A 27,191-nucleotide genomic window follows, 5' to 3' on the forward strand; every position below is an offset into this window, starting at 1 on the left:
TTTGTGCGCTTTATAAATGTTAAATAAATATACAAATAAATAAAATAATAAAACAAGGAACTAATTTATTGTTCTGAAATTGTAGACTGACACTTTTCATTTTTTTAATGTTATTATAATAGTAATGTTGCACTTGTCTTACAGAGCAAAGCAAATGATCAAAAACTATAATCGTAAACATGTTTTTCTCATAGAAAACTATTATTCTAGCATGAACAGTCTAGCACACTCCTACTGCACTATTGCAAAATATCACTATGAGAAAGAGTAAGGGGACAGATAGCACCAATGAGAGCAGCTGGCTATTTTGCATAACATCAAAGAACATTTTGGGAAAATAAGAATGACGAAAGACGGTATTTGGATCATACATCTGTGATAAAAGGGTTGTATGCTTGACTCGCTGTGTGAATAATCCACACTGGGATTGGTGCTCCTTTCATTTTTAACAACACTTTCCCTAAAATGAAAGTGTTTGCTGTCATGAACCCCTGTGCCCCTATTCCCCCTTCCAACCAGCACAAACTCTGATATCGTAATTGGTTACCTGGTACCTTTGCTGTGCTGTTATGTTGGTTTTCAATATTCTGTGTTTGCATGCTGCCCTATGCAACGTTGTTGCTACATTGTAGTTATAGCTACCCTATGTTATTTCTACTATGACATGCCAGGCTTTCAAATGCTCTGTTTTGATATACATGTTTGATATACTATTTATTGCAACGCTATGACCTAATAGTCAGATTAAGCTGCTGGAGCATGTTCAGCAATGTTGGTCTGGTGAGATTTGCACAATTTGTTCCCAAATGCATCTTTGCTAGAACTACGATCATGAAATTTCGCTGTGTTAATGTAAACATTTGCGTTATATTTTTGGGGCCCCCTACAGTCCTCTTTTGGATACCCACTTGCTCCCCCACTGGGTCTACACCGATCCCCGTGGCACGAATGACATATTTTAATTCCCTATTCAAATTTTTATTTTCCTAAAAAAAAGGCATTTTTTGTTTTAAGAGCGTTTTGCTCGGTTTTCATTTTCTTTCTTTTTTTGTATCTGCCCACTTCATTTCTGTGCAACATAATAGCAACTTATTTTATTCCAGCTGTTACATTATGCTGTTTCATGCCATTTGTTATGTTTGTTTGTTTGTTTATGTGCTTTTGCATTACATTTGTACACGAGCTACAACTTCTTTGAAGCAGCCTGAAAGTGGCATCTAGCACTCCACAAAACATCCAAATAAATAAATATATAGTACACTTAAGCAGCGCTTGGTTCATGAAAAGGCCTATAACGCAAACCAAATAGACCTGCACATGAAAGTTGGTGTGCAGCCTCTACACCTCTGGCATAATACCCCCGCACCCCACTTGCTGTCCCGATCAACAGGTCAAGATAACTGGAGCTGGGTTGAGAAGGGTAGACACGGCTTGATAATGCAGGTTAACTCCCAGAAGAGCACAGCTACAAGTCCAGTCGAATCAAACCCCCTCCGAACCCCCACCTAAATCTCCTTGCTCTTCCATACAGCTCTATCCAGGGCACTGCTTCTGGGGGGTAATACTTGAAAGTCCGCCATTCTGTAGGAGTGCCCACAGTGTTCCCTGTCCCAACCTTACATTTTCCTATCTCAAGAAATTGGCCATTCAGTACTTTTGGCCAATTCATGGAATTTTCTGCGCAGAAAATAGGGTACTTGCGTGTGCAACTGCTCGCAAATCCGCCTTGGTCGATTCATGGAATCGAATGTGCGGTACTTTTCTTGGACTTGCATGGAATTTGCGCTGGCTCGGCATGTCTGTGCGACCTGTCAAAGGCCTTGTGCGAGGCTCCAAGCAGAGCATGGGCATGGCTTCCATAGAGGGCTGGGAAGGGAGCGTAATACCAAAAATGAGGAAGAACTTGTCAAAAAGGGTCAGTTCCGATGCAGGCAGTCACATGCCCACAATAATGTGACATGAGGCGTATTCATGGATTTGATTGTGCAACGTCTCGGCTTGGAAATGACCGTGCATGTCCTTCATATGATCCGCCACACGAAGGCAGGCGTAAGTACATTTGCACGTAGGATTTTCAACATGCAGGTGCGGCCGCATGTCAGATTTCGGGGTGCATGTACTTGATCAGGGTGCCAATGTAACATAGGGGTTAGCGTGAGCAGTGTAGCAGGGTGCAGGAACATTTTATGTGGGTTCGCAAGCAGATTTCCCGAGTTATTGCTGAGTTACGATTTTTATACGCATGTTGTCGGGTGCTGGATGCAGTTACGGAGGACTCCACGCAGGCACCCCAAGTCGGAGGCATGGTTACGGTGTACCCCACGCACTGCTTCAAGTGTGCGTGTATTCGTGCCCGGGGGAGCGCATAAATGTAGCTGATCTGGCAGTTTTTTGGTTTGCGTGTGGGCGTGTCGGGGTGTTACAGACGTGACTTGCGAATACAATTACTTGCCGAACAATTACATGAATATACGTGGCACACATTTTTTCTTCTGCGTGCAGGCTCATACAGTGCCCTTCTCTGCGCACAGCCCTTGCACAATTTTTTTGCGAAATTCCATGAATCGGCTTCTTAGGGTCTAAGCAGATGGGTGTTTGCTAATTCATTACTCATTGCCTGGTTTCCACTCACCCACGCTAGCACTAACATCCAGGTATTGCAGAGGCCTCAAACCCTGAAAAACACTGAGCCAACGACATAGGTTGAGTTATGGGTTTTCTAGAGCTCCAAAGAAATCACCCACTAAAAGGCATCATACCGCTGAAAGAGGTTGTTTCAACGGGTTTACTCAAAAAGACCAAAAATAAAAGTCTGAATTTGAGATTTGACTGAATTAAAGCCATACTAAAATTTTGAAAGGCTGAAAAATGACAACCCGGTCTCCCATTCGGTGGCATCATAGTTAACAAGGAGGGCAGGGGTGCCCCCCACACCTTTGTCCACTATGATGCCAGCAAGGGTTGCGGGATGTCCCCCGCACTAGTCGGCATAAAGTTTGAAAGAAAAAAAAGGACCCTGCAGCGCCGGTTCCCGATCACAGAAGTGACAGGAACAGGCGTTGCAGCGACACAAGTCGGCAGCACACAGCGAAGTGTGCCACCACACGGTTATGAGCAAAACGCATTTTTGTCCAAATCCTTTACGGTTCTTTCCGTCACGATCTTTTCCTTCACGATCAAACAACCCAAATCTGTGTCAACATTACGAGGTCTGAGCCAGCAGCCATTTTCAGACATTAGAACACATGAATGATTCGAAGACGTGTCTGCTTCCTTCTAAAGGACACATGATTGCATTCATCATGAAGAGAGGTAGGGCGAGAATTACCCATTGTTCATGCCAAGCCGGAAAAAGAAGTACATTTTGGAAATGTGGGTATTTTTATGGAGTCAGAGGATGTGGAATGAAGTCCTCTAGCAGAGAAATGCTGCTGATGACTATGGGAGATGCGGGTTCCTTCGGATGTAAGGACTTGGGAGTGAGAAGCATGGCCTTGAACGCAATCTGCTGCTCAAATGACCACCGGTGAGGTGATTCGGGGTGGGTGAAATGCGTTGGTACTTCTGGTTTCTCAACAAAGTCCTGGAAGTGACATCCCCCGACGTAAAAGCTCACGTCACTTAATTCTTTTATTTTTTTGGTTTTCATTTTTCGTCACCCCCATACAACTACATTAATCCACGGGGGCAAAATGACACTCCTACCCGCATGGATCAACAAGTACCAGGACAACTGCTCCCTCTGCCCCCATGTTCTCAGCGCCAATGTGCAGTAGCGTTCTCTTATTACACCCCCTACCTCAGATACAGGCATCCGTCCAGTTCCTTCCCTATGACTCACAAGAGCTGTGCAGTTACACCCCTATGACACATGCCAATGTGGGTCCAGCAGGCTGCCACGTGTAATGCAAGGAGGTAAGGCCATGCAGGAGGGGTGGTGTGTATGGAGGGGGCCATAGGGCAAGGAACCTACATATCAAATCTCTCTCGCCATTTCCACGTGTATTAATCAGGCCCTTTTTCTGCATTGTGCTTTTCGCAGAAAATTGCACAGTCACTTCTGCTCCTCGCACTCATCTACCGCAGGCGCATGAACTCACCGCATCATACACAGATCGATGAGTCCTATTCCTTTCCCTTATATTCACTTTTTTACACAATCAACCCTTGACTCGGCCCTCTCTGAGCCTCGGGCTGGACAGTCAGCAGACTATAGAGGCCCTATTCATGGAATATTTTGTACGGCTCAAAGTGACTTTGCACTGCTGAAAAGTGACTTTGCACTGCCGACACAAACCCTGACTCATGGAACTGTGCAAAGTGTATGTTTGCGGTGCAAAATCCGTGCAAGTCATTTTGTAGGGAAAAAATGACTTTGTATTGACTTTGCACTGACTTTGCACAAATTGGCCCGGCGGTATTACTGCCGGATTACAAGTGTCAGTGGCGGTGTTAACTCCCAAACACCCTTGTCCCCCCCCTAAAACTATGCCCATGGATGGGTGACCCAAAGGCTCTCAGAAAATGCATTACTCCAGCACTTTCATGGCAAACGTAAATCCATTGAGCGAAGCACCGAGAAACGAGCCGATTTGAACGACCCGCACCCCGCCAGGGTCTTTCTCATCTCCTCTTTGCCTCCACTTTTTGGAGGCCGTGCTCTTTAAATGGAAGCGGCACAGCTGGCCTCTCAATAGTCCCAGCTCTCCCGGGACTTGAAGCGTTTGGAAGAACATCAGCAGGGAGGCAGTGCGGTTCAAGTAAAAATAGGAGATTGCCATTAGAAGCACGTGTCTTTTAAACCATATGGAAAGGGGTATAGGAAAAACTCACCCAAGAGGCTTGAATCTCTCAGACCCTGGCACCAGAAATATTGGGCCGAGATCCTGTGAAAGTCACTCTACCAAATCGTGTCTTATTCTGTTTGGCTGCCAAAATCAGCCACTGCATAAAGCGCCGGTATCATACATGTTTAATAATCAAGAGTGTTATATTGCTCTTTTAAGACCCCAGAGTCTGGATTGTCCCTTGGCTTGTTTGTTGCACCTTCTTGGGTCTCTTCTTACTGGGAAATTGACATGATTGATGGGCCACAAGGTGAAGGGGTTTGAACCTTGACTGTGTTTATAGTCGGGCCCCTCCTCCACTGCCTGGGGGGGTTCTGGTCGTGGGGTCTCCTCCCGCTACCCAGGATTTGGAGTGAGGTGGTTGGGGGGGTGGGGGAGGGGGGGTCAGGCTGCTTTGGTAAAGTAGAGCACTTGCTAGACCTGAAGCTGGTCATCTGCCACCCATTGAGCTTGTTTTTCTCCTCTCTCTCCTGGGTGCTCTCTATGGCTGCACCCTATGACTGCTGGGAGACTCGCATGTGCTTCCCTGGGATTTAAGCTGCTCAACCGCTCTGTTTGCTGCTCCCCACACAGCGTATTAGGGAGCAACTGAATGCTACTCATTTTATTAGCCTCAGAAGGATGAAACGCTAGGCTGACTTTACTCTGCAACAGGGGCATCTACGGACTGAGGTACCTTATAAATACATTCAAACAATCAATAATGTGCGTTAACGTACTTTAGGATAGATGATAAAAGAAGGTTGGTACAGAAGAAATACAATCCTAAGGGGGTACAGTGAAGTAAAATCAAAAGGCCATGGAGGCAATGTTTGAAATAAATCATTACCACTGTCATTGCTGTGGGCCATCATGTGTACCATCATTTTTTTGCCCCTCTGTGTCCGATTACGCTCATAAGAAAATGAGCCATGGTACTGCCACCAAAAGGTGCACATGAATCCGAACTGCTGGCCTGCACGGCCACTCCAGCCATATTTCGGCCTTGTGGTCTAGTGGCATGGTCGAACTGTGTGGGCATCTTGCTTGCTGGGCCTGGATAATCCAGCTTCACTTCACTGATTGGCTCCCACAATGCAGACATATGTCTGTGGTTTCTTGTGTTCCCATGCAGAGAGGACGGGGTACAGCAGTTCGCTCGGACACCCCCCATTGCTTGCAGGACCATGACCGGTTTTCAAACGCATGATCCATTTTGTAGAGAGACTAAAGTAATTATAGTACAGAAGGTTGCCCACAGCAATGCCAGTGGTTATCAATAATTTAAGCCCTTCCATTCATCATTTCTTAAATTTGATGTTAAGCAGAGGGCCAATAAAAATAAGGGCCTGTCCAGTGTGTCAGCCACATGTGCATACCATGTGCCTGTCATGGCAATTCCTGGGACGTCACTCCCTATGTGTTTCTTTCCATAACAGAATCTGGGAAAAGTTTTCACAACGAGGCTTTCATTCTGCCGCCCCCCTCCTCCAATTTGACTGGACTGGTATGGTTTATTTATATAGCGCCTATACACAGTCAAATGTTTCAAAGCGCTCAACTCGCTGAGACTCGCCCGATCAGTGAAACTGTTTGCAATTGCAATGTGCTGGAAAGCCGTGACAGTACCCGGTAGTTCGGAGACCGCTTCATTTTGCAGTACAGGTTCATGATTCTGTTCCACGGAGACAGGCTCCCGGGGTCCTTTTCCGACTTGGACGGGGACGGGGAACCTGTTAAGACGAAGAAGAGTGGATTCAGAAGCTGTGTACAGCAAGAGGCGAAGATCCGCTTTGAAAAGCCAATGCTGGGATTGGCGCATAGAGCAAGAGTGACACTATGTGGGGATATTCGGAATTGCAGCCAGGAAGGTGGTCAGACTTTAAGTCACCAGTGTGAAAAGAAGGTAGGTGGTCGATAGCGAGGTAGACATGTAAGAAGATGAGACATACTGTGCGCCATGAAACAGCACCGGGGAGAGTCCCAAGGGAGAGTGACCGTATGTAGAGGAGGGGGCGCAAGAGAATGCCTTGGTAGAGGCAAGAAAGCGGAGCCCGGGGGTTCTGGCCTGACTCTAGGAACCAAACAAGAGCTCAGCCAACTCTCACCTGTTTTCCTGTCTCCTGTCACCTGACCACAAAATCCACAGCTGGCTTCTTACCTCCCCACGGGAGGAGGCCAGACATGGCCTACTGCCCCATACCCCCACCCCCCGCCCCACCAATCCATATAACGCAAAGTCCAAACCAATACCTTGCGTCCTACCTTCTCACCCCCAACAACACACAAATCCTGCCTCCCTACCTCCAACAAACTACAATTGTTATCTGGAATACTATTTTGTGCAGATAATACACAATAAAAATACAAATAATGTGCTTAGGATCACACATTCCAGCCAATAGGTGAAGCTGGGATTGCTGCACAGTTTCCACCGCAGAGACCAGACCGCACATTCCCCAACATACGACGTGTGCCAATTTGTGGCCTTGAACATCCAAACTACAATCTGCTTCACAGAAATGACCCCAAAGTATACAAACCACATTATAAACAAATCTGAAACATATATAAACCCTTGTGCTGAGTAAAAGATCATGACCACAGATCTACTTTCCACATCCAGAATAAAACATGACTCAAACCCCATACACCGTAGCAAATTTGAGTACGGGTGGGAGGCGGGCACACACAGCTATGCTGTTGGCACATCAGTCCTGACCTTCAGCAACTCCTGTTTTTTTCGGTATTGAGAAGCAGACACACAGCTTGACCAATGCTACTGAAATCTAACAACCCCCACCCCAAATTATAGCAGACTGAAACCCCCAAACCGCATATTCCACTAGTTACTAGCATGACAAACAGCCCTGCTGGTACACCTCACCCCGACAAGGGGGAGCAGGATCATTGGTTGAAAAAGCGCCACTCGATTCGCTTAACCCAAAATTCATATTTGTATGACACCAAGACCCATTCCTTCCCCATCATTGTCAGCATTCCAGCTTGCTGTGCATCCAGGCAGCCCCCCGCCCCCTGCCGCTCGGCCCCCGTTCGGATCCACTGCTGACAACACTGGGAGGTGTGAACTGCCGGCAGGTCCTGCTCTGCCCAGTGTCCGAGGGTTTCACCTTATCTACGTGCAGGGCAGGAAGGGTGTGGGTGTACTGCCAAAATATGACAGGCAGATGCTGGCCGGCCGACCTGCTTTCGTATGCTTAGGCTTTAGACAGCAGTGGCTAGAAACTCGAGTCAGTCACGAGCCAACCAGTTGGCCTGGGCCAGCCCAAGCCATGCTCAGCTCCCACAACTCTGATTGGATGCAGTGAGATGGCAACCAGTGACACTGACTCAGAGAGCCCTGATGCAGGGGTGGACTGGACATTAACCACAGTAGGCATTCGCCCAGCAGGCCTGCAGCATCAAATCAATCAATCAATTTCACTTGTATAGCACAACTAGTCACCAACGGCATCAAGCCGCTAGCTTGAGAAGTGACAGGCAGAGGGATTCGAGTGGCCTAGGTGAATAAGTATGTTTTAAGAGAGGTTATAAACCGCTCAAGTTTGGGCAGGCTGCGTAAGGTCAGTGGAAGAGAGTCCCATAGCTCCGATCGAGCCTTCGAGAAGGCACAGCCACCACAGCACTCATGTTGATAGGATGGAACTGCTATCAAAGCCTCATGAACAGGTCCCCTGCTGATATAGGACTGGCTTGAATATTTAAAGAGTTGAAAAACCTTGCTGTAGTCTCACACTGCTTGGGCTGTGGGTTGCATCCTAGCCTGGCCTTGGCACTGAGTGTGAGGGAGGCCAGGTGGGGAGGCAACACCCAGCAATGTCTCGAACCGTTGGTTGTGATACAGCACCGACAGAGGCCTGTTTAAGGGTGGTGCGTGATGAGGCATTACTGAGTGATGTCTGAACTGAGATAGTGCTGAGACAGTGGACACTGCTGTGGAGAGACACACATGAAAGCTATTCCTGGTGAAGACAGTGAGGGCAGAGAAACAGGGAGAGTAATGGAGAGATGGAGCTTAGAGATGCCTGGATGAGAGGGACAGTCAGTAGTGAGGCAATAGTGGGACATGAATCAGTGGCAGTGAGGGGGGTGAGACAGCACCAAGAAGACTGAAAGCGATGATCGGAAGTAAGAGAACACTCAGAGCACTCAATCAGTCAAATCTCTAAAAATCTGCTTATTTAACCAATTCTAGTCAAGTGAGACCCAGTCAACCTCAGTCCTCCACCATCCCCACTAGATAGACTCCAATGCATCTAGGACCCTTAGCTTCTATTTAAATAACTCCATATGACCCATACAGTGGACACTAATGACACCATAACATGTAATGCTTGTGTAACTGTTTCTTCTATGTATTATATATGTATGTTTCTAACCATAACTAAGATGTCTGTAACTACGCCGTGATACCTCAGGGTCTGGCAGTAAAACAAATCTAATAAATAAATAAATAAAATAGGGACAGTCTCTGGTGAAACCGTAGTTCAATAATTGAGTGGGGGGGACGGACAGTAAAGAGACAGTGAGAGATGCTTGAGTGCAAGGGATGGGCGCCGCGAGACAGCATTGCGGTGCCTCAGTGAGTGAGAAATATGGCTGGAAGTGTCAACCCTTTTTTTTGTGCAAATTCCTGAACAATCGACCTTATGTAAGAAAGGTTATACGATGGGAAAAGCCTTCTGCACTCCCGCCCTTCTCCGTGACCACTCACACTCACTCTGCAGCAGCCGGTCACTCTCCTCCTCGTCAAGGCTGGATCTTTCAGTGACCACCTCTATGGAGGTCAGCGAAGTGTCCGGGCTCAAGTCTTCCTCCATCGAACCCAAGACCGGACTCCTTGGAATCTGAACTCTGAAAGCAGAGAAGCAGGAGAAGCGGGGTCACCAACTAGATATTTAACAAGAGGCAAGTAGTCCCTATGCAGAAACCTGCATTTCTTTTCCATTTTATTTATTTATTTATTTTATTGTGCATTTGTAAGGCACTTATACATCAAGTACATTGTCATTCAAAACGCCCACAGGGCCACAGCGAGGGAACATGGGAATCGATTCTAAAACACATGCAAGGCTGCAGGCCCTAGTAATGCCTAACTAACTTCAGTGCTTTAAGTGGGATAAGAAATCGTGGGGGGCTGTAAGGCATCGTGATGCAAAATTTGGGCATGGTGCCAAAAGCGTCTTGGGCAGCCTATAATCCCAAGTGGCTAATAAACTTTTAAAAGAGGCAGGCCTATGTAATTAATGGAGCCAATCGAGTTTTGATATGTGCAATGAAAGGGAGCAAATTATACTTTCAAATATATATTTGAATATAAAATAGAACATGAAATCCAAATAGGCCAGTGCAGCCTGCACCCCCACAGTCCCTTTGAAAGAAATCCAGGATGCTTTCCTGCCAATTCACATCATTCTAATGACAATACGTTAATACAATGTTTTGCAAACCATGTACTTTCTGTTCATTTCCCTTCTGTGTTTGAAAACCTAATTTCACATTTCTGTCACCAATATTGTTATTCTAAACATGGCTGAAAGTGATGTTTACTGACAAAGAGAAGCGTCGCCACTCATTTTTACTTGCATTACTGTGGTGAAGAAATTGGTCCAGGGAAGTCAGTTTGGTGAGTCCTGGCAGATCCCTGGGTCAAGGGCAATATTTGGAGACTGGCAGGCCGGAGCCCTGGCCCACTTAAATCCATGCTTAACATGTTTTCCTCATTACATCAGCTTAACATCACAAGAAAAAAAATATGGCAAAGGGTGTTAAAAATATTCTGCCATACACTGGCCCGCCAGGGGGCACACAGATGCAGTCTTCCTCTGTGTGAGCTCCGACCTGCGTCCCTCAAAATTGGCTTGAGCCCCCACTTTTGGCCCCCCACCGCATAACAACAGATCCATGAGATGGGGGAACCGGACCCCCACATGCTGAGCGAAATTCCGGTGAAAATCGGAGTTCTGTAGCCTGAGTACAGCCTCCGGGATCGTACATCCCCTTCCAGGCCCTCAGTGCGACTTCACGATGGGACACTGAGACCTGCGAAGCCCAGGACTGCTGACTCTGCCCTCCGCTTTCCCGCGGAACCATCGAGCGGCGCAGTGGGCCCCCAAGGCAGTTTCCACCTCACTGCGCAGCCCCTGGGCCCCTGTGGACCGAGGAGACCCTTGACGGCAGAGGAGGATGCGGCCCTTCCCGTTCCGCGATCCGCCCGGCAACTCCGTCGCGCCCGGCACAGCCTGTGGCCCACCGTGCATAAGAGTGAGTGCTCCCCCCCCATCCTCCGACGCACTAGCCCAGGACGTTGTGCCTGCTCCCCGAGAGGCCTACCCAACCCCGACCTCACGTCCATGCACTGTGGCCCCTTACGAGAGAGAGTGTGCGGCGCAACCCCAGTTATCTGCCCGGGGAGGCTGCTCCCGCCATTTCCTGGATAATATCCCTCACCCCTCGTCGGGCTCGGTACGGTGTCACCAGCCCCATTTCGTCAACTGGGCAAGCCACGTATCACACACCCTGACCAAGAGGATCGCACCCAATGCCTCTGGCTACTGAATCTGGAGTTGGATGCTAGCTATGCCTCCCCTATTTAACTCGTCCTCCAAGCTCACGACATCAGGACAATCCTCACTCTGACACTGAACCCTGCCACAGAGGGTTGGGCCCCCACTGGTGGGGTGTGTGCCCTCCTCTGTACGCCTCCCAAGAGACACTCCTGGCACCCAGGCCACCGGATCAGAGACCCCCCTCCACGCAAACCCAACAAGGTCCACGAGTCAACCCGCATTCACTCCGGCACATTGCAGAATGCGCACCGAACCTGAGGTCTGCACGGAACTGAACACAAGGGGACGCATCCGGAGGGTAGGGCCCCTGACCCCAGGGCGTGTGCCTCCTCCCAACGCCGGACTCTCGTTACCCAGGACTTTCCGGAGATTGCCCTGCAACGCTCTCCAGTACCGGCTCATTGGGCCTCATTCCGAGTATGGCGGTAAGGGATAGCGGCCACCGCTAACGAGAGCGGTGGTGGTAATCCCTTACCGCCATACTCCGAGTTCCCTTTGCGCCATGGAGGTTTTAACACCTGCTTTTAGCAGGTGTTAAAAACCATGGCGCTAAGGGACCTTGATGTTAATTACGCCACCGTAATTTACGGTGGCGTAATTAACGCCTTCCCCACTCCCATTATGCCCTATGGAGCAAAAATGGGAATGGGGAAGGGTAAATGGGGATTGGGGAATTACCGCCCCGCCACCCTTGGAATGGGGCGGTAATTCCGCCATCCACCAAGGCGCTGCCGGTCCGGGTACGGCGTCAACCAAGGCGTTAATAGCGCCATTGGTTAGCGCCGTACTCGGAATGAGGCCCATTGCCTTGGTGTTGAGGGTAGTGCCCCCGTTCCAGGAGCGAGTGCCTCCTCGCACCTACACAACGCATGAGCACCAAATGCAAACTAGCCAAATACGCCTACACCCCACCGCACCCCGAACCTATAACTGCCTGCACAATGTCAGCGGACCCCTCCAAAACAGAGGCAGTGGCTACCAAGGGGGACATACCGCCCTCCTCAGCGAAATCAGAAACATGGTCGGCAACTTGGGTGGCAAGATCGACAAAATGACCCAGAGGGTGGACAATATTGAGGAGAGGCTCGAAAGTGTCGAGAACAACCAAGCCTCAATTGACACACTGGAAACCCAGCTGGACCTCCGCATGCGCAATATAGAGAAAAGAGAAGAAGACATCTGGCTGAAGATAGACGATTTAGAAAATAGGGAGAGGCGTAACAACCTGCGATTTTTTGGGATTCCAGAACGGGAGGGGGAAACAGAGGAGGACCTTAAACACACCATACATGACATCATTAGAATCCTAACCGCGGATGAGAATATCGATGAACCCGCAATAGAAAGAATACACAGAGCTGGAGGCCCACCAGGGGGTCCGAGATCGGTCCTGGCCAGATTTCATAGATATCAAGACAGAATGAGGATTCTCACTAAAGCCAGGTCAGGCGACACCCTCACCCTTGGTGGAGCCCAAATAACCATCTTCCAGGACCTATCCTTGCTCACCTTAGCCCTGCGTTGCCTGTTTGGCCCGCTAACAAGATGGCTTAAAGACCAGGGCACGAGATATAGGTGGGGTTATCCCTTCTCCCTAACATTCGAACATGGCAGCAGGAAGATAATACTCCGCTCCGAAGAAGAGATTTGGGATTGCATCGCGGATCTCCTCGACACCGGTCCCAAAGAGGGGTCACAAGAGGAATCATCACGAGAGGGTGTGCAGCGGGGACCCCGAGGCCCGAGAAGGAAGAAGGTCAAAGGAGCTAGAAAATATAGACGACCCAACGACACGCCGGAGAATGCCAAATGTATCTTCTGATCCGGCGAGGCCTGTTCAGGAATTATGGTCTCAGAGTCCCTCTGTCACGTTGGAGATCGGCACATCACAGCCAACAGAGCCGGCCCGTGACGAATTTGTCTCCAGACCCAGGACGGATGATTGACTGGCCGCAAGAGAACCGGAAACCGCATGTATCACTACATTTGTTACTCAGTGATAATAGTTGTTGTTGTGTGTTAAGTTGTAATTCAAGTTGATATTTTAAGAACGGGGGAGGGTGGGATCAAACTGTTGGTGAGATGATATTCGTGCTGGGGGTCGCGTGGTTATGACCCTCATGGGCGGTCCGATAGTAGGCCGGTTGCAAGCACTTGGCTCGCCTCGGACGCCATCAATCAAAGGTTCAGTTCCTTTTAGGGGAGATGTTGTGTGGGAAATTAGAACTGCCGACAACGGGTATTGAGTTTAATGCCCGGGAAGGGGGGAGGTGGATGGGGGAGGGAATCCAAAATGTTCTGAAGACCCTTTGGATGTGGGACTATCGTCAAAAGACTTCCACTGCAGCGATTTATGGTATGTACACAGGCGGTGTGACCAACAAACTCACAAGACTCACCACTCATTGGTGGACATGACGAATCTGGTGACAGGCATGGCACACTCAGAATTGGCACGCTAAATGTTAAGGGGCTAAATTCCCCTACCAAAAGATCGCTAGTTTCCAGAGAATTCAAGAGGGCCAATCTAGATATACTCTTTCTGCAAGAAACTCGATATAGTAAAGGAGAGGAGGGTACTCTACCCCAAATGGGGCACTGAACATTGGGGCTCCGGCCCGTTTAAAAAAGCCGGGGTGGGTTTTCTCGTCAGTAAATCAATCCGATTTGAGCTCTTGAGGTCCTGGTCAGATGTGAGCGGTAGGACGCTGGTGTTAGTTGGCAAGATACAGGACACCATCATCACACTCGCGTCTATATACGTGCCTAATACTGGACAGTCCCGGTTCCTTCAACAAGCAATCCCCAAGGTCATGAACGAGGCAGAGGGAGAAGTCATAATAGGAGGTGACCTCAACACGTGGATGGACCCGGATATGGATAGACAAGCAGGCACCCCGTCCACAACCCCTTCACAGGGCACCGGACACTCCCGGATTGTAGATATGATGGACGCTTACAATCTCACGGATGCCTGGAGATGCATGAATCCAACCCGAACAGCCTTCACCTTCTACTCCACGCCTCACGCCACGTTCTCTAGAATTGACTATGTTTACATAACCATAGCAATTGCCTCAGCAATGACGGCAGCTACCATATCGCCCATTACCTGGTCGGACCATGATATGGTGGTGGTCACTACAGATCAGATCGCTCTCCCTAGGCGGACTTCCAAATGGCGGTGCAACGAAACACTTTTCAACGTCACAGTCTTTCGGGAGCAGCTGGAGTTGGACATTACTCAATACTTTGAGCATAACAACGTAGGTGAAACTCCCATCAACACAGTATGGGAGGCGGGTAAGGCCACATGGAGGGGACTTCTCATTAAGAAGGGAGCAGCAAAAAAACAAGAACGCCTGCTCATAGAAAACAAATTGCGAAATGAAATCGCCCAACTTGATCTTGCAGCTCAATCGGCGGACTCCGAAAGACCGCAGAAGATCGAACAAGCTAACGCCAAAAGAGAAGAACTACGGCAGCTGGAAACAAATAGCATTATTCACAAGCTTCAATGCCTGAAGCAAAAACACTACGAGCATGGGAACAAAGCAGGCGTGATACTCGCTGCAAGACTCCGAGGCCAATGTCGTGAACGATGGGTTCCAACGGTGCACGATACAGATGCACCCCCAGACCATCGTCCCCCCAATATCCCTGAATCCTTCGCCAATTTTTATGAGAGACTCTATACTTCACAAGATACACCGCACCCAGAGGCGATAACAGACTATCTGACCAAAGTAGCCATGCCGACCCTCCCATCGGAAACAACGCAAGCCATGGAAACCTCTATCACGGGAGAAGAAATTACGGACACAATTAAAAGACTTCCAATGGAGAAAGCACCGGGGAACGACGGATACACCGCAGGGTTTTACAAAACTTTCCAGAATGCACTCCTCCCGTTCATGGTGGTCCTCTTTAACAATATCCTCAGCACTGGTGTGGCACCCGACTCCTTTTCTGAAGCCCTAATAACGGTGATCCCCAAAGAAGGAAAGGACCCCAAGCAATGTGCCTCCTACCGCCCGATATCACTCCTGAATATCGATGCCAAGATTTACACGAGGGTTCTCACTGCGAGGCTCGAGGCACACATGCCCACAATAATTCACAACGACCAAGTAGGCTTCATCCTAGGTAGACAAGGCGCAGACTCCACCCGCAAGACCCTCCACCTCATACACGAGGCCAGAAACCTGCCAAACACACCAGCACTGTTTTCGATCGATGCAGAAAAAGCGTCCGATAGAGTCGAATGGCACTTCTTAGAGGCCACGCTGAAACAAATAGGCCTGGGACCCATTCTTCGACGAGCAATCAAGGCAGTCTATACAGCCCCAAGAGCCGTTGTAGCGGTGTACGCCCAGTACTCCCGCTAGGTTTCCCCTCAGGAGAGGAATGAGACAAGGCTGTCCCCTTTCTGCGATTCTCTTTGCGCTCTCACTAGAACCCCTGGCCCGAGCATTCTGAGCGGACACTGCCGTTGAAGGATTGCAGGTGAATGGCAGAGAATACAAATTGGCCCTGTATGCAGACGACATCTTGCTCCACGTGGTAAACCCACTCTCGTCAATCCCAAGGGCGATACGCCGCATTGAAGAATATGGGATACTTTCCGGTTTTAAGATAAATAGATCCAAATCCACTGTCTTCCCGCTCCATGACCCATCCCCGGAGCTGCTACACGACCTCGAACGCCTGGGCCTGATTGTCGGAGGCCCCACAATGCGATACCTGGGTATCAACTTAACAAGAGACCTAACCCAACTCTATTTGGCAAACTTCCCGCAACTTCTAAGTGCTCTCAAAATGGATCTCGCGAAATGGAAAACCCTCACAATTTCCTGGATACGGCGCTTGAACGCAATCAAGATGGTGACCCTCCCACGCTTCCTATATCCCTTTCAGGTCCTCCCCATCACAATCCCGGACCACTTCTTCAAACAGACCAAGAAGGCCATGTTGGAATTCCTGTGGGATGGAAAGAAACCCCGGATACCATATGATATCCTGATACTCTGAAGGAGATGGGCATAGTGGGCCTCCCAGACATTGAATGGTATTACCAGGCGACCCAACTCAGGATCCTGATCCCACACCTGCGCAATAGAAAGGACCTCCAATGGGTCCAACTGGATAATGACATCCTGCTCCATGTTGCTCTTGCGGAGTGGCTATGGGTCCCCAGAGCAAAACTCACGAACCCTTACGTGACCACCTAATACTGGGCACCATGTGGAACATCTGGAGGAAGGGGAAAGGGATGACCGGAATCACGACATGGCCTTCTCCACTAAGTCATCTCTGGTCCCTCGCGATCTGAGAGGAAATCCCCGAACACGCCAGATACCAGGCCTGGTTTGATGCCGGAATGGAGAGAGTAGGCCAACTGTGGAGAAACAGGAACTTCATCTCGATCTCGGAACTAGAGGAGGCCCTCCAGATCCATCCAATTCCAATCTTTTTGTATCTACGATTAAAAGGGGTCATGTCAAGGAAGGAATGGAAGGAAACCACACGGCGAGAGCTGACACCGTTCGAATCGATACGGGACACGGCCAACTCATCGAAAGGTTTAATAGCACACATGTACAAGGCCCTGATCACCAAAGACCAAACTCCAAGTCTTCGCCTCAAAGAGCGATGGGAAAAGGACTTTAATAGAGAATTTGAACAACATGCCTGGGACAAAATCTGCGAAACACCAGCTAAAGTATCAATCGCCACCCAGTACAAATTACATGCTCTGAAACTGCTCCATCGATGGTAGCATGATCCTTGCAGACTCTCGAAAATGTTCCAAACATCTAGCCCAAAATGCTGGAGACACTGCGACATGGACGCTGATTACTGGCACATGTGGTGGAAGTGCCCCAAGGTACGTATCTATTGACAAGAGGTCCTGGGATGGATTAAACAATTAGATGGCATAGAAAGAGTCCTATCCCCTCTCCTGATCTTATTTGGCCTTGAAGAAGAAGAAGACAGAGTGGTACGCGTAAAAGGGTTGATATCCCCCCTCCTGCTGGCAGCAAAAGCTGCCCTAGTCATCAAATGGAAGTCCCTGCGCCTACCTGACAAAAAAGACTCGCTGCAAATCGCCATGAACATATACACAATGGAGAAAATAACCGCGGCTCTCCATGACAAGGCCGCCCGACAGGAGGAAGCCTGGATGGACTTCACAGAACAATATATCACAAGTACAACCGTTACCGACTCACAGCTCTAACCATAACGCCATTCAACAGCCCATACCCGGAAAACGAATAGCGATCTACGTACTGCCTAATAGCCATCCCTGTCACAACCTTCACATAGAACCTATGACACCGACAGAGATCAACGTCACACCGCCACTTAAGACAATTTCAGCTAATGCAGACATCCGGAAATCGTCAAAGAATGGACATGGGGGGTGCGGGGGTTCGTACTATATATCCATCGAGAGTGGACATTTATGTTACTAGCGGTTTGTTATTGAAGTGGATCACGATGATCTTGTGATATAACCTAGTTTGCTCAGTTATGTATTCACCTGACTGTTCACCTTTGATGTACAAACCCAATACAATTCAAGTTGAAAAAAAATATATATTCAGCCATGCCACGCAAGAAAGGGTGACTTTGAACCTCAGTGAGAAAGCAAACCAATTCACAGGTATCCGGGGCAAATACGCAGCTCTTCGCTAGGCAAATGCTGCCCTTTGTGGGGCAGTTTGATGGGCCTTGCTTCATGATCAGTCTCTACATTATAATTACGGCTCCCAGTTTTATATTCATGTTTTCATAATTTCTTTAAGTGTTTTCTCCTTATTTAATTTTAGGTAATTTTGTTCTTATGTATCCACATGTATGTATTGCTTTGTATAAAAAATAAATAAATGTCTACTAGCATTTCTCTACATAAAATATGCATTTGTAAATACACGTTCACTCCCAAAGGAGTATCTTGGCATTAGTTGCGACGTTGGAAGGATGAAGGGCTGAGTGAAGCTGCTGGGATTCGTACCTGCGGCCATGATGTCAATCACAGGCCCGTGCAGTGCATGCATTAGCCCACTGAGCCACAGACCCGGCACATGCGCCAAATGAAAAATGGAGCACTGTCATGAGTTGCTCGCAGATCTAGGCGCGTCAAATCAAGATTCATTATCACCTTCAAACAACTTCCCTGCTATTGCTACTGTGCCAGCAACCACCTTTGCAGCCATGTGAACACCTTCAAAGGGAAATAGACTATGTTTCTAGCCTGGCCATTGTGTTACGACTCACACCAATTGTCGTGGAAGGCCAGCTTGCAGAACTGAGCAAGACAGCAAGATTAAATGCCGACGGGCTGTGTGAGCGCTTTAAAAATGCAAATAAATAAATAAATAATACCAATAAGCACGGAGGGCAACTGAGTGGCGACCATCATTATTATGCATAAAAATGAGCAGAAACAGAAAACGGAGAACTTTATGTATAATGTAGCCCAATGGCCATATATTCTATCAAATGTGATTAAATCAAAAAGTAAATATTTTTTTTAAAGGAGGGATAGCTCAGGGGCAATGCGTTCACCTTGAAAGCAAGACAACGCATTTCAACACAACATATTGATCCCAGGATCTGTGCTTAAAAAAACAATTATAATTTTGTGAAGGGAGGACAGCACAGGGGCCACCAGTTGGGCTTGAAAGCAAGACCATGCACAGCAAGAGAGGTTTGAATCCCAGATCTGCGCAAAGAAACCTAACTCAGGTATTGTATTAGGCGCGCTATAAAAAAACAATTAAATAAAATACATAAATAGAGCCAGGTAAAGAACACAGGCTCATTAAAAGAAGGAAAGAGAAAGCAGCGAAAAAAGAAAGAGACCTGGAAAAATACGAGGCAAATGAACGGTAACAATTGCCAAAAGGAGATACAACCTGGGAGGGGGGAGAGGCGCCAGAAAGGCAGTCAGGAAGGGAGAGAAAGAGAAAAGCTTCAGCAAAAGAAAAAAGTCGGAAAAAAGGGCAACAAATAAATGATGAAAAGAAAATATAACACTAAAAGGATATAAATTGAACCACTAAAAACTGGGGGTCATGTTTCGAAATTAAACATGTATTAACATTAATGAAACGTGTATTTGATTAAAAGGCCCCTCTGTGTGTAACCCTGCCCTGCGAATTGATTATTTAAAAGGTATATTGGAGGAAGTAGGATAGTGCAGCTTTTAGGAGAAGGGTGATGCTTGGTCTCAACAGTCCATCGTTGACTTTGAGTTCCTGTGATTTAAGTACAAATGAAAGGCGAGTGAGATTGCTACGTATGATTAACGTACAAAGTGTCGGTGGTGAATGATGGCTACTGGTGTGGCTAGACCAAAACTTAGTGGTCCGGTAGGAAACTATAACCTCTCCTCAGTGATCAAATCACGTGATAGGAAATTTGCAATGACTGAGGCAAGAGGGCGGTGGGTTGTGGTGAGGAAGGGGTCTCTGGATTGATCGTGCCAGTGGCTTAGACTGCGTGGGAATGTTTCTCCTAGTGAAAGTGACCTGCATCTGGGCCACCCATCATGACACACCTGGGGTTTCCTTTACAGGCTGTGTTTCTTACGGGAATTGCCCGCGCGTGATGGGCAGCTTGGTGCAAATGCTCGGAGTTGCCCCAAACTGTCACATTACTACTGCGCGAAGGTGCTGGGAGGAATGGATCTAGAACTGTCTGTGGTTGGAAACTGCTGGGTGTCCTCGCCTGACTTTGTCACACAGGCAGAAAAGGTTTGCTCCATTGGCACCTTATGGTAGTGAAGAGAGCTATCCCAACCGTTGGAAATCTTTGAGCCGACTATCAGGGCAGGGTTGGATTTCCGCTGTGCCCCAATGCACATTTACAAAAAGGCACACTTCCTCCAGAGAAATGTTGCCATATATGTTGAGGTTTGGTTTGCCTTGACCTTGAGGAACCTCTATGCCAGATACCTACTCATGCGACCTTCAGTATTTAAGGAGCTCCTCCTGGCTATTGGGGTGGCAAGTGGCATGTCTTGTACCCTGTGCCAACGCCAACTCCTTGAGTGTCATTGACAGATGAAGAGGCTTGAGATTCAAAGATGGACATGTTTGGACAATTGCTTGTAACACAATGCTCCGGCTTCTCTCTGGATGCTGTGCAATGGCAAATGGTTGTTCACAAATGTACACGTTGCAAAAGTAAAAAAGGGAACCACTGTGCCGCTGTTGCATTTCTGCCCCTGTCTCCTACGTACGGCGTAGCCCCCAGCCTACTGGGTGTGGCTTTCCTGGCCTGTGCCTAGGACCCCCTCCCAGCCACTATTCCCCTATGCCTGCAGTGGAGCTCTCGCACACTTGCCAGGCCTTACTGGGAACCGAGAAAGCGGGGCATGTCTAAAGGCCCTTCCTCATACGCTTACTTCCCTGACATTTTCCTCACCTTACCGCCCTGTATCTGTGCACCCTGCAACTGTGGTGTAGCTTGTACTATGTTTCCACCATGCAACTTTAACTAGCGCCTAGATGCAGCAGGGCTTAGTGTGCTGCCATAAATACAAAATAAAAGAAAGTAGACATGCAGGGATAGCATAAGAGTCAGAAGTTTACAAAGAGAAAAGAACAACATGAAAACAGCACATATAAAAGACAGTATTTGGGAGTGGAGTGATGGCTGCCCATGCATTAATAAGCAGTAAATGACACTCACTGTAGTTGGAACTGAAATTCCTCTGGTAAAAGAAAATGACATCACAGGCCTGCTGAAGTCAAGCATTACAGCTGGTTGAACACCAGGGTGTCTGCATACATAACGAGCATAGAGTGTCAAAAGCAGCTACCTGAACCCCTTAGAAAGTGGTACTGCTCCCTATCTAGGCTAAAAAAAAGTGGTCTCATGGTGATCTTCACATGTATAACATGTATATACAGACATCCTAAATTGAAGGATTGGTGGCACTAAGCCGTGTGCCCCCAAGTCCCAGGGAACCCCAGTCCAAGACCCTTGTATTGATTCATTTCGGCAGCTCCTTGTTACCTGTGTGCAGTGCGCACTCCCCTGTCCTCTCTCCTCATATCTTCTGAAATAGTACCCCGGCCTCCTCCAATCTATGGCAACAGTCCTGGGGACCAAGAGTTATAATCCCCTCATCAAGGGGATATAAGGCTCTTAGTGGCCCTCGAGGCCACGTTAAGAGTTGTCGGGCCATTAACAGCTGGTAAAGCACCCACCTCTGGGTGTATTGATTAAATATGGACTTAACTATGAGTGCAGCCCCACCTCCCAATGGCCCAGAAACCCTCGCCCAGCTGATACAGGCACCGACAGGGAGGGCTGTTTCTAGGGCGCGACACGGTTTGGGTTGGAGGCACATCAGGCCCCCCTCTTTTCATTGCCGGGCTAACGTTTCTTGGGTGGTCGCCATTCCTTGCACTTTGTGGGACCACACATATTGGGAAGGGGAAGTCAAAGCAGAACATGTTTAAATATCATGGACTAAAAGCGAGTTTAACTGGAGTCCGCTCGGGTACAGGGGAAGTCCACATATGGGTCCTCAACAGAGATGAGGTGTCTGGTTCCTCAAAACCCATGTAAGAGGTTGGAGGGTTCATAGAAAAGACCCCGGCCCACGGCCTAAGGGGAAACCAGACACAAGTAGCATTTTGTGTTCTGAGCGGAGGCTAAAGGAACACAGCCCCCATCAGATGTAGGGTGGGCGGGGTACAACTGCTAGCAAACATTAGGGGTAAGAGGATAAACCACCAATAGAACTAGGGCCGTTGCATTTCTTTGTATTGTTGTATTGTATTGTTTATTTATATAGCGCTAAAACAGAGGAAAGTGTTTCAAAGCGCTACTACCACCTCTTCAACCAGCCCCACAGAGCATCCCCAATGGACAGTGTATGGGAGAAAATCCAGCAGCCTTTGTGGATGTACAGGGATGGAAGAAATCAGAGGGGGGAATATGGGCGTTCACTAACAGAGTCCAGGAGGGAATGTCTAGTACACAAGAAAAACGACAAAAACCACGAGCAACAGGAATGCCACACCAAGAAAACACTAGGGAGAGATGAGTATGCCTTGTGCTGTATGGGTCTCCTCAAAGACACACATTCAATGTATTCACAGACAAATCTAAAACACATTGCATCAAGGATTACAAAGAAGAAGGGCCCAGTGCAATATAAGGAACACAACATCCACCACACACATGACATTACAGACAATGCAATAATTCATACAGCAGATTCAACACAGAATACCACCAGACCAAAGTGCAATTGTGCAGTGAGCAGTAAATCAAATGTATACATACTGCCCTTGCAAAAAATACATAAACACCACAACAACTCTCAATTGTGAAGGAGAATTCAGTTCAAAGGTGCCTGGTCAAAAAGAGGACACTCTCCAAATCCATGTCTCAATTCATAGACCCTCTACTACGCCCTACATGTTTCAACCCCTAAAACCAAGCACGAGGTTCTTCTTCAGGGACGCCATTCAGGTTTGTTCAAAACAATGTGTAAGTGGACAATCCAATCCGGCCCACTCAGTGGGGACCCTCGCCAGTGACTGAGCAGGAAAGGAGTAAACCACCGACTATGCAGCCACTGGTGGGGGTGGACGGGGGGGGGCGGCGCAGCTTGACCACCTGCGAGCAGAGTCGACACTGTCTGGCAGCAGTGGCAATCTGTGAGCAGAAACAGGCCCTGTCGGCAGGGCAGCTTTTGCACTGCGGCCCTTTTTCTCTCTCTCTCTCTCTCTGTGGCCAGATAAATGCACACACACCAGGGACATACCATGACCAGATCAAGGGACTGGTGACACCGTTCAGCAGGTGTGAGGCAGTGACAGGCGTGGCAACTATCAGAGCCACCGGACGAACGATAGGAGTGGCATCGGGTGACCAAACTCGGGCACTGTTGGGCAGTGAAGCCCTGTGAGCAGAGTGTGGGGCAGGCAGCAGCACTGACCGCTTGGAAGTTCAGACCTGAGTCATGTACTGTGGGAAGGCGCGTTTTGGGAAGAGCCGGGCACTGGAATCATGGTCTGCCACCTGAGCACCGGATGAACTCATTGCACTGGTGACATCGCGTGCCCTCAGCATGGCACGTGCAGCAATTGTACTTTTAGGACAGGGAAACTGGCAGCAGAGGGTGGCGCCTACTGACGCCTCTCGGGCAGAGTTTACCGTGTTGTCAGAGTCATAACTTTGCTGAAAGGACATCTCGCAGTCAGACAAGCACTGTGAGGTTTATTTTAATAAAACATTACAACTTGTATGCAGCAGCGACACCTTGTGACTGTCTAGGCGTACTGCGGTAGTAGCAACTTCTGACCAGTCTATACGGTATCGAGGACTTGGAAACAATTCCAGTATAGATGGCACGGTTTTTGTTTTCCTTCTGGGATTTAGATAACCACACAAGGTTTGAAATAAGATGCGAGTGCACAGCAGTACCTGACTCGGTGGCATGTGTGCGCTGCATGCCACCGTCACTTACCGTTCAGCTTCAAGGTTCCCCGAATAGTCTTTCGCATCCTTGCTCTCCGGCTCTTCACTCTGGCTGGGGCTGGGAGAGGGTGCCCTTTCAGGGGTGCAATCGTCCTGATCCGTGGGGCCCGAACCAGTACCGCCATCATGCTTGTCAGGACACGGCGGCTCTACGCCCAAGCAGTCCCCCTTCCCCACTGTGGCATCGCTGTCTGACACAAGTCCCGCGGGGGCTTTCATCATAAGGAGGGGCTCCCCCGCGGAGAGGCCAGGGCTGCCTTCTGGGATGTCACGCGTTGGGCCCCCGCCGATTACAGAGAGCTCCAGGTGGGACGCTGGTGCTGCAGCCTCCCTTTGGTCCTGCCCCAGGGAGGCCACAACAACACCGAGACCACGGGCGGGCCCAGGGTCTACAGCGCCTCGCAGACGCAGCCCGCGACCCAAGAGTCTGTCCAAGAGTACCTGCATGCTTGAGGCCTGCCAAAGTCAGGGATAATTCGGTTTATTTTCAAAAGAAAATCGAGCAACATCACAGGCCGGAACGTTCTAGAGCTTCTGGCTGCTGCGCGCTCCAGAGCCCAGGCCAGGCCATTCCATTCCAAAACGAGGACCAACACGTTCCAGAGCAGGAAGGCCGGCAGCCAGCCAATCAGCAGCGTGCATGGAAATACAATAGCAGAGACGTCCGATGCATGTGAGCACAGGAGCAGAGGGTGCGCTCGCATGCGAAGTTCAAAGACGGAGGAGGCCATGTGTTTTCCTGGACGCCCTGTGTAGGGAGGGGTGTGTGTGGGGGGGGGGGGGGGGGGGATGTCGCCTCTGTGGATGAGCGTAGCTAGGAGACTTCGTGACCCTGGATTTCTGGAAGGCCCATCCACGCGTCTGGGCGTCCCATCAGAACCTATTCGAGGAGTCCCGATCCTTCATTTTGCACGGCAGCCCTGAGACGGCAGCCATTTGACTCAGAAACGGAGCAGTCCTCTTGGGACCCTATCCGTTTGCACAGGGGTAGAAAACAGCACATTTTTTTTGTTTGCATAGAGGCACTGGGCAGACCCCATGTGCATAAGAGCACTGAGAGGACGACCCTATGCACGATCATTGAATACGCTGCGTTCATGTACACTTGAGTCAATAGGAGACCACATTCAGGAGCTTGGGTCCCAGGCTGTGACGTGTGTGCATAGGAGCTGTGAGGAGGCCCCATTGCAGGTCATATGCACAGAGAGCATTTCCTATTCACAGGGAGGGGAAACTGAAGGTCGGGCTTTAAGTGGGCTGGATCTAGGCGGATGGCAGCCCCGGAAGCTTCCAGCTGTGACAGCCCCTTCCCCAGGAGATGTCACCATGTTAACGATCATATCATCATTCTCAGATATATTGTGTTCGAATATTTGTTTTGTAATGTTTTTCTATTCAAGCCTTGTCATTCGTGACGTAATCAAATTCGAAAGATTGATTTCCTTCAAAAGCACTGAGGATTTACAACCCGCATTAACCTATTTGGAAGCAAGCTTGTTTTTATACTTGGATATTTGCTTTTTAGTAGATTTTGTTAACGGTTGATTAGCTATATTATCTTTCATACAGCTTTTCAATTTGACTTTGCTCTCTTTCATGGCAGATATGAAAACTCAACCATCTGTGCTAGGCCACTCCTTTAGGTACATAGGCCACGCGTATTTTAAAGGTGTCTTTGCTGCTGGGGAATCTTAGGCCCCTTTTAATCTTGTTCCCTCTCTTTCTCTGATATTTACGCTCTTTGGCTAACCTTGGGCACTCGCTCTGAGATTTAGTAAAAAACCTTGCATGAAATAAGTTGCCTTGCTCCATGAAATGCGGTCTCCCCCTGCTTCCCCCCTCCCTGTGTCTTGAGGTTTAGGTTATTGATTTGTCTAGACTTAGACACAAGTGTAATGTGATACACGTGATGTCAAGAATCATTCAATAAGATGACGTGGGAGCAGAAATGAATTTCTCTATCCCTGAAATTGTCTTACCCAAGAAATAGAACTGTTTCAAAATTAAGTAGTCGCTGCTATGTATGAGCCCCGCATTAATTGATTTAGCTGATATCATGAACAGCTGTCTTACATTGCTCCTTTGTCACACTGCCTGTCAAAGTGATTTTTGTATATTTGTTTAAAAATTGTGAATTTCTTATGTTTTGTGTATATGTAGTTGTAGAAAAATAACGTTGAAGTATGTCCTGAAGTTATCTTGAACCCATGAAATGAAATAGGTCTGGTTTCACATGTTGTTTATGTTTTATATATTTTTTTGTGGAACTTGGTCATGCTGATCCCCATTGTGGGGTATAAAAGTCTTTGTTGACCTCTCTTGAAGAAATTGTGTCCTGAAGATGGCCTACAAAGAAGGAACTAAAGATGCTAGAGATAATGGCTGAAATAAAAAAAATGGCCGAAACATGTCGACATTTATCTAAAATACACATGTGAATCACTTGTGGGATTTTGTTGCAAACAAAGTGTCAAAAAAATATATATACTTTGTGTTGCTTGCAACCCTTTCATTACTTATTTTTCCTTTTATCAAAAAAAAGTTTTAAAAAAAAATGGTCCAACTGTGCAATATTGTGTGTCTATGGCAATTGATGCCTTTTTATTCATACACAACATGTAATAATAAAAGTTGAATTTATTTTTGTAACTAGCCTCTCCGTGCTGGGTTCATGATGTTTTCCTAGTAATAATACCAAATGGTATTTGTTTAGTTTGTAATTTTCTCACTTTGAAACATTGGGGCAATGGAAAGAAGGGTAGTCAGACTCACCTTATAAGTTTTTTCTCTATTGAACTAGTTCCCTTTGAGTCTTGACCCACGAGATAAAAAATTGGGAACTTTGCCTGGTTTAGGTAACACCCCTTTTAGGTACATAGGCCGCGCATATTTTAAAGGTGCATTTGCTGCTGGAGATCCACAGACATTGTTCTGCGACCCGTTAGGGAACTTTCTCCATTTCTTTTCACTCAACGCTCTGACTGAGGGTCTAGCATTAGCGTAGGTGGAAACCCTGCTGTGGCCCGAAAGCGCCTGGAAACCCCAAGGGCTGAAGATGAGGGTATATGTGGGTGAACGTCATCTGACCACTTTTTTCAGAGGGCGCACACGGTCCTCCTAGGGTGTTTTTAATGTCGAGTAAAACAACAAAATCTTTTTGGGGCTCCTTCAATTGCATCAAATCTGTGTGACTGATGTCTGGGACGCGCACGGGTTGTCCTTTTTTCAGGACAAACGCTTACCCACACGACCCACGGAAACG

At 48.1% G+C, this 27,191-nt stretch overlaps 1 protein-coding gene across 2 annotated transcripts in view; it reads right to left on the minus strand.

Moving 5' to 3' along the window:
- Positions 1-24,428, minus strand: part of LOC138521017 (uncharacterized) — a 124,532-nt gene extending 100,104 nt beyond the window's left edge. The window contains exons 1-3 of one of the 2 annotated variants that reach the window (XM_069633524.1): positions 23,919-24,427; positions 9,568-9,701; positions 6,456-6,559 (exon numbers count right to left, since the gene is read on the minus strand). In XM_069633524.1, coding sequence (XP_069489625.1) covers positions 6,456-6,559; positions 9,568-9,701; positions 23,919-24,376 — 696 coding nt within the window. In that variant the 5' untranslated portion in view covers positions 24,377-24,427. Of the gene's footprint in view, positions 1-6,455; positions 6,560-9,561; positions 9,702-23,918 lie in introns of both variants that reach the window. The other variant, XM_069633523.1, reaches the window with a different exon arrangement.
- Between the last annotated feature and the right edge of the window lie 2,763 nt (positions 24,429-27,191).

This window comes from Ambystoma mexicanum, chromosome 13 (genome assembly GCF_040938575.1).
Source record: "Ambystoma mexicanum isolate Mex_15411 chromosome 13, UKY_AmexF1_1, whole genome shotgun sequence".
NCBI classification, from domain to species: Eukaryota; Metazoa; Chordata; class Amphibia; order Caudata; family Ambystomatidae; genus Ambystoma; species Ambystoma mexicanum.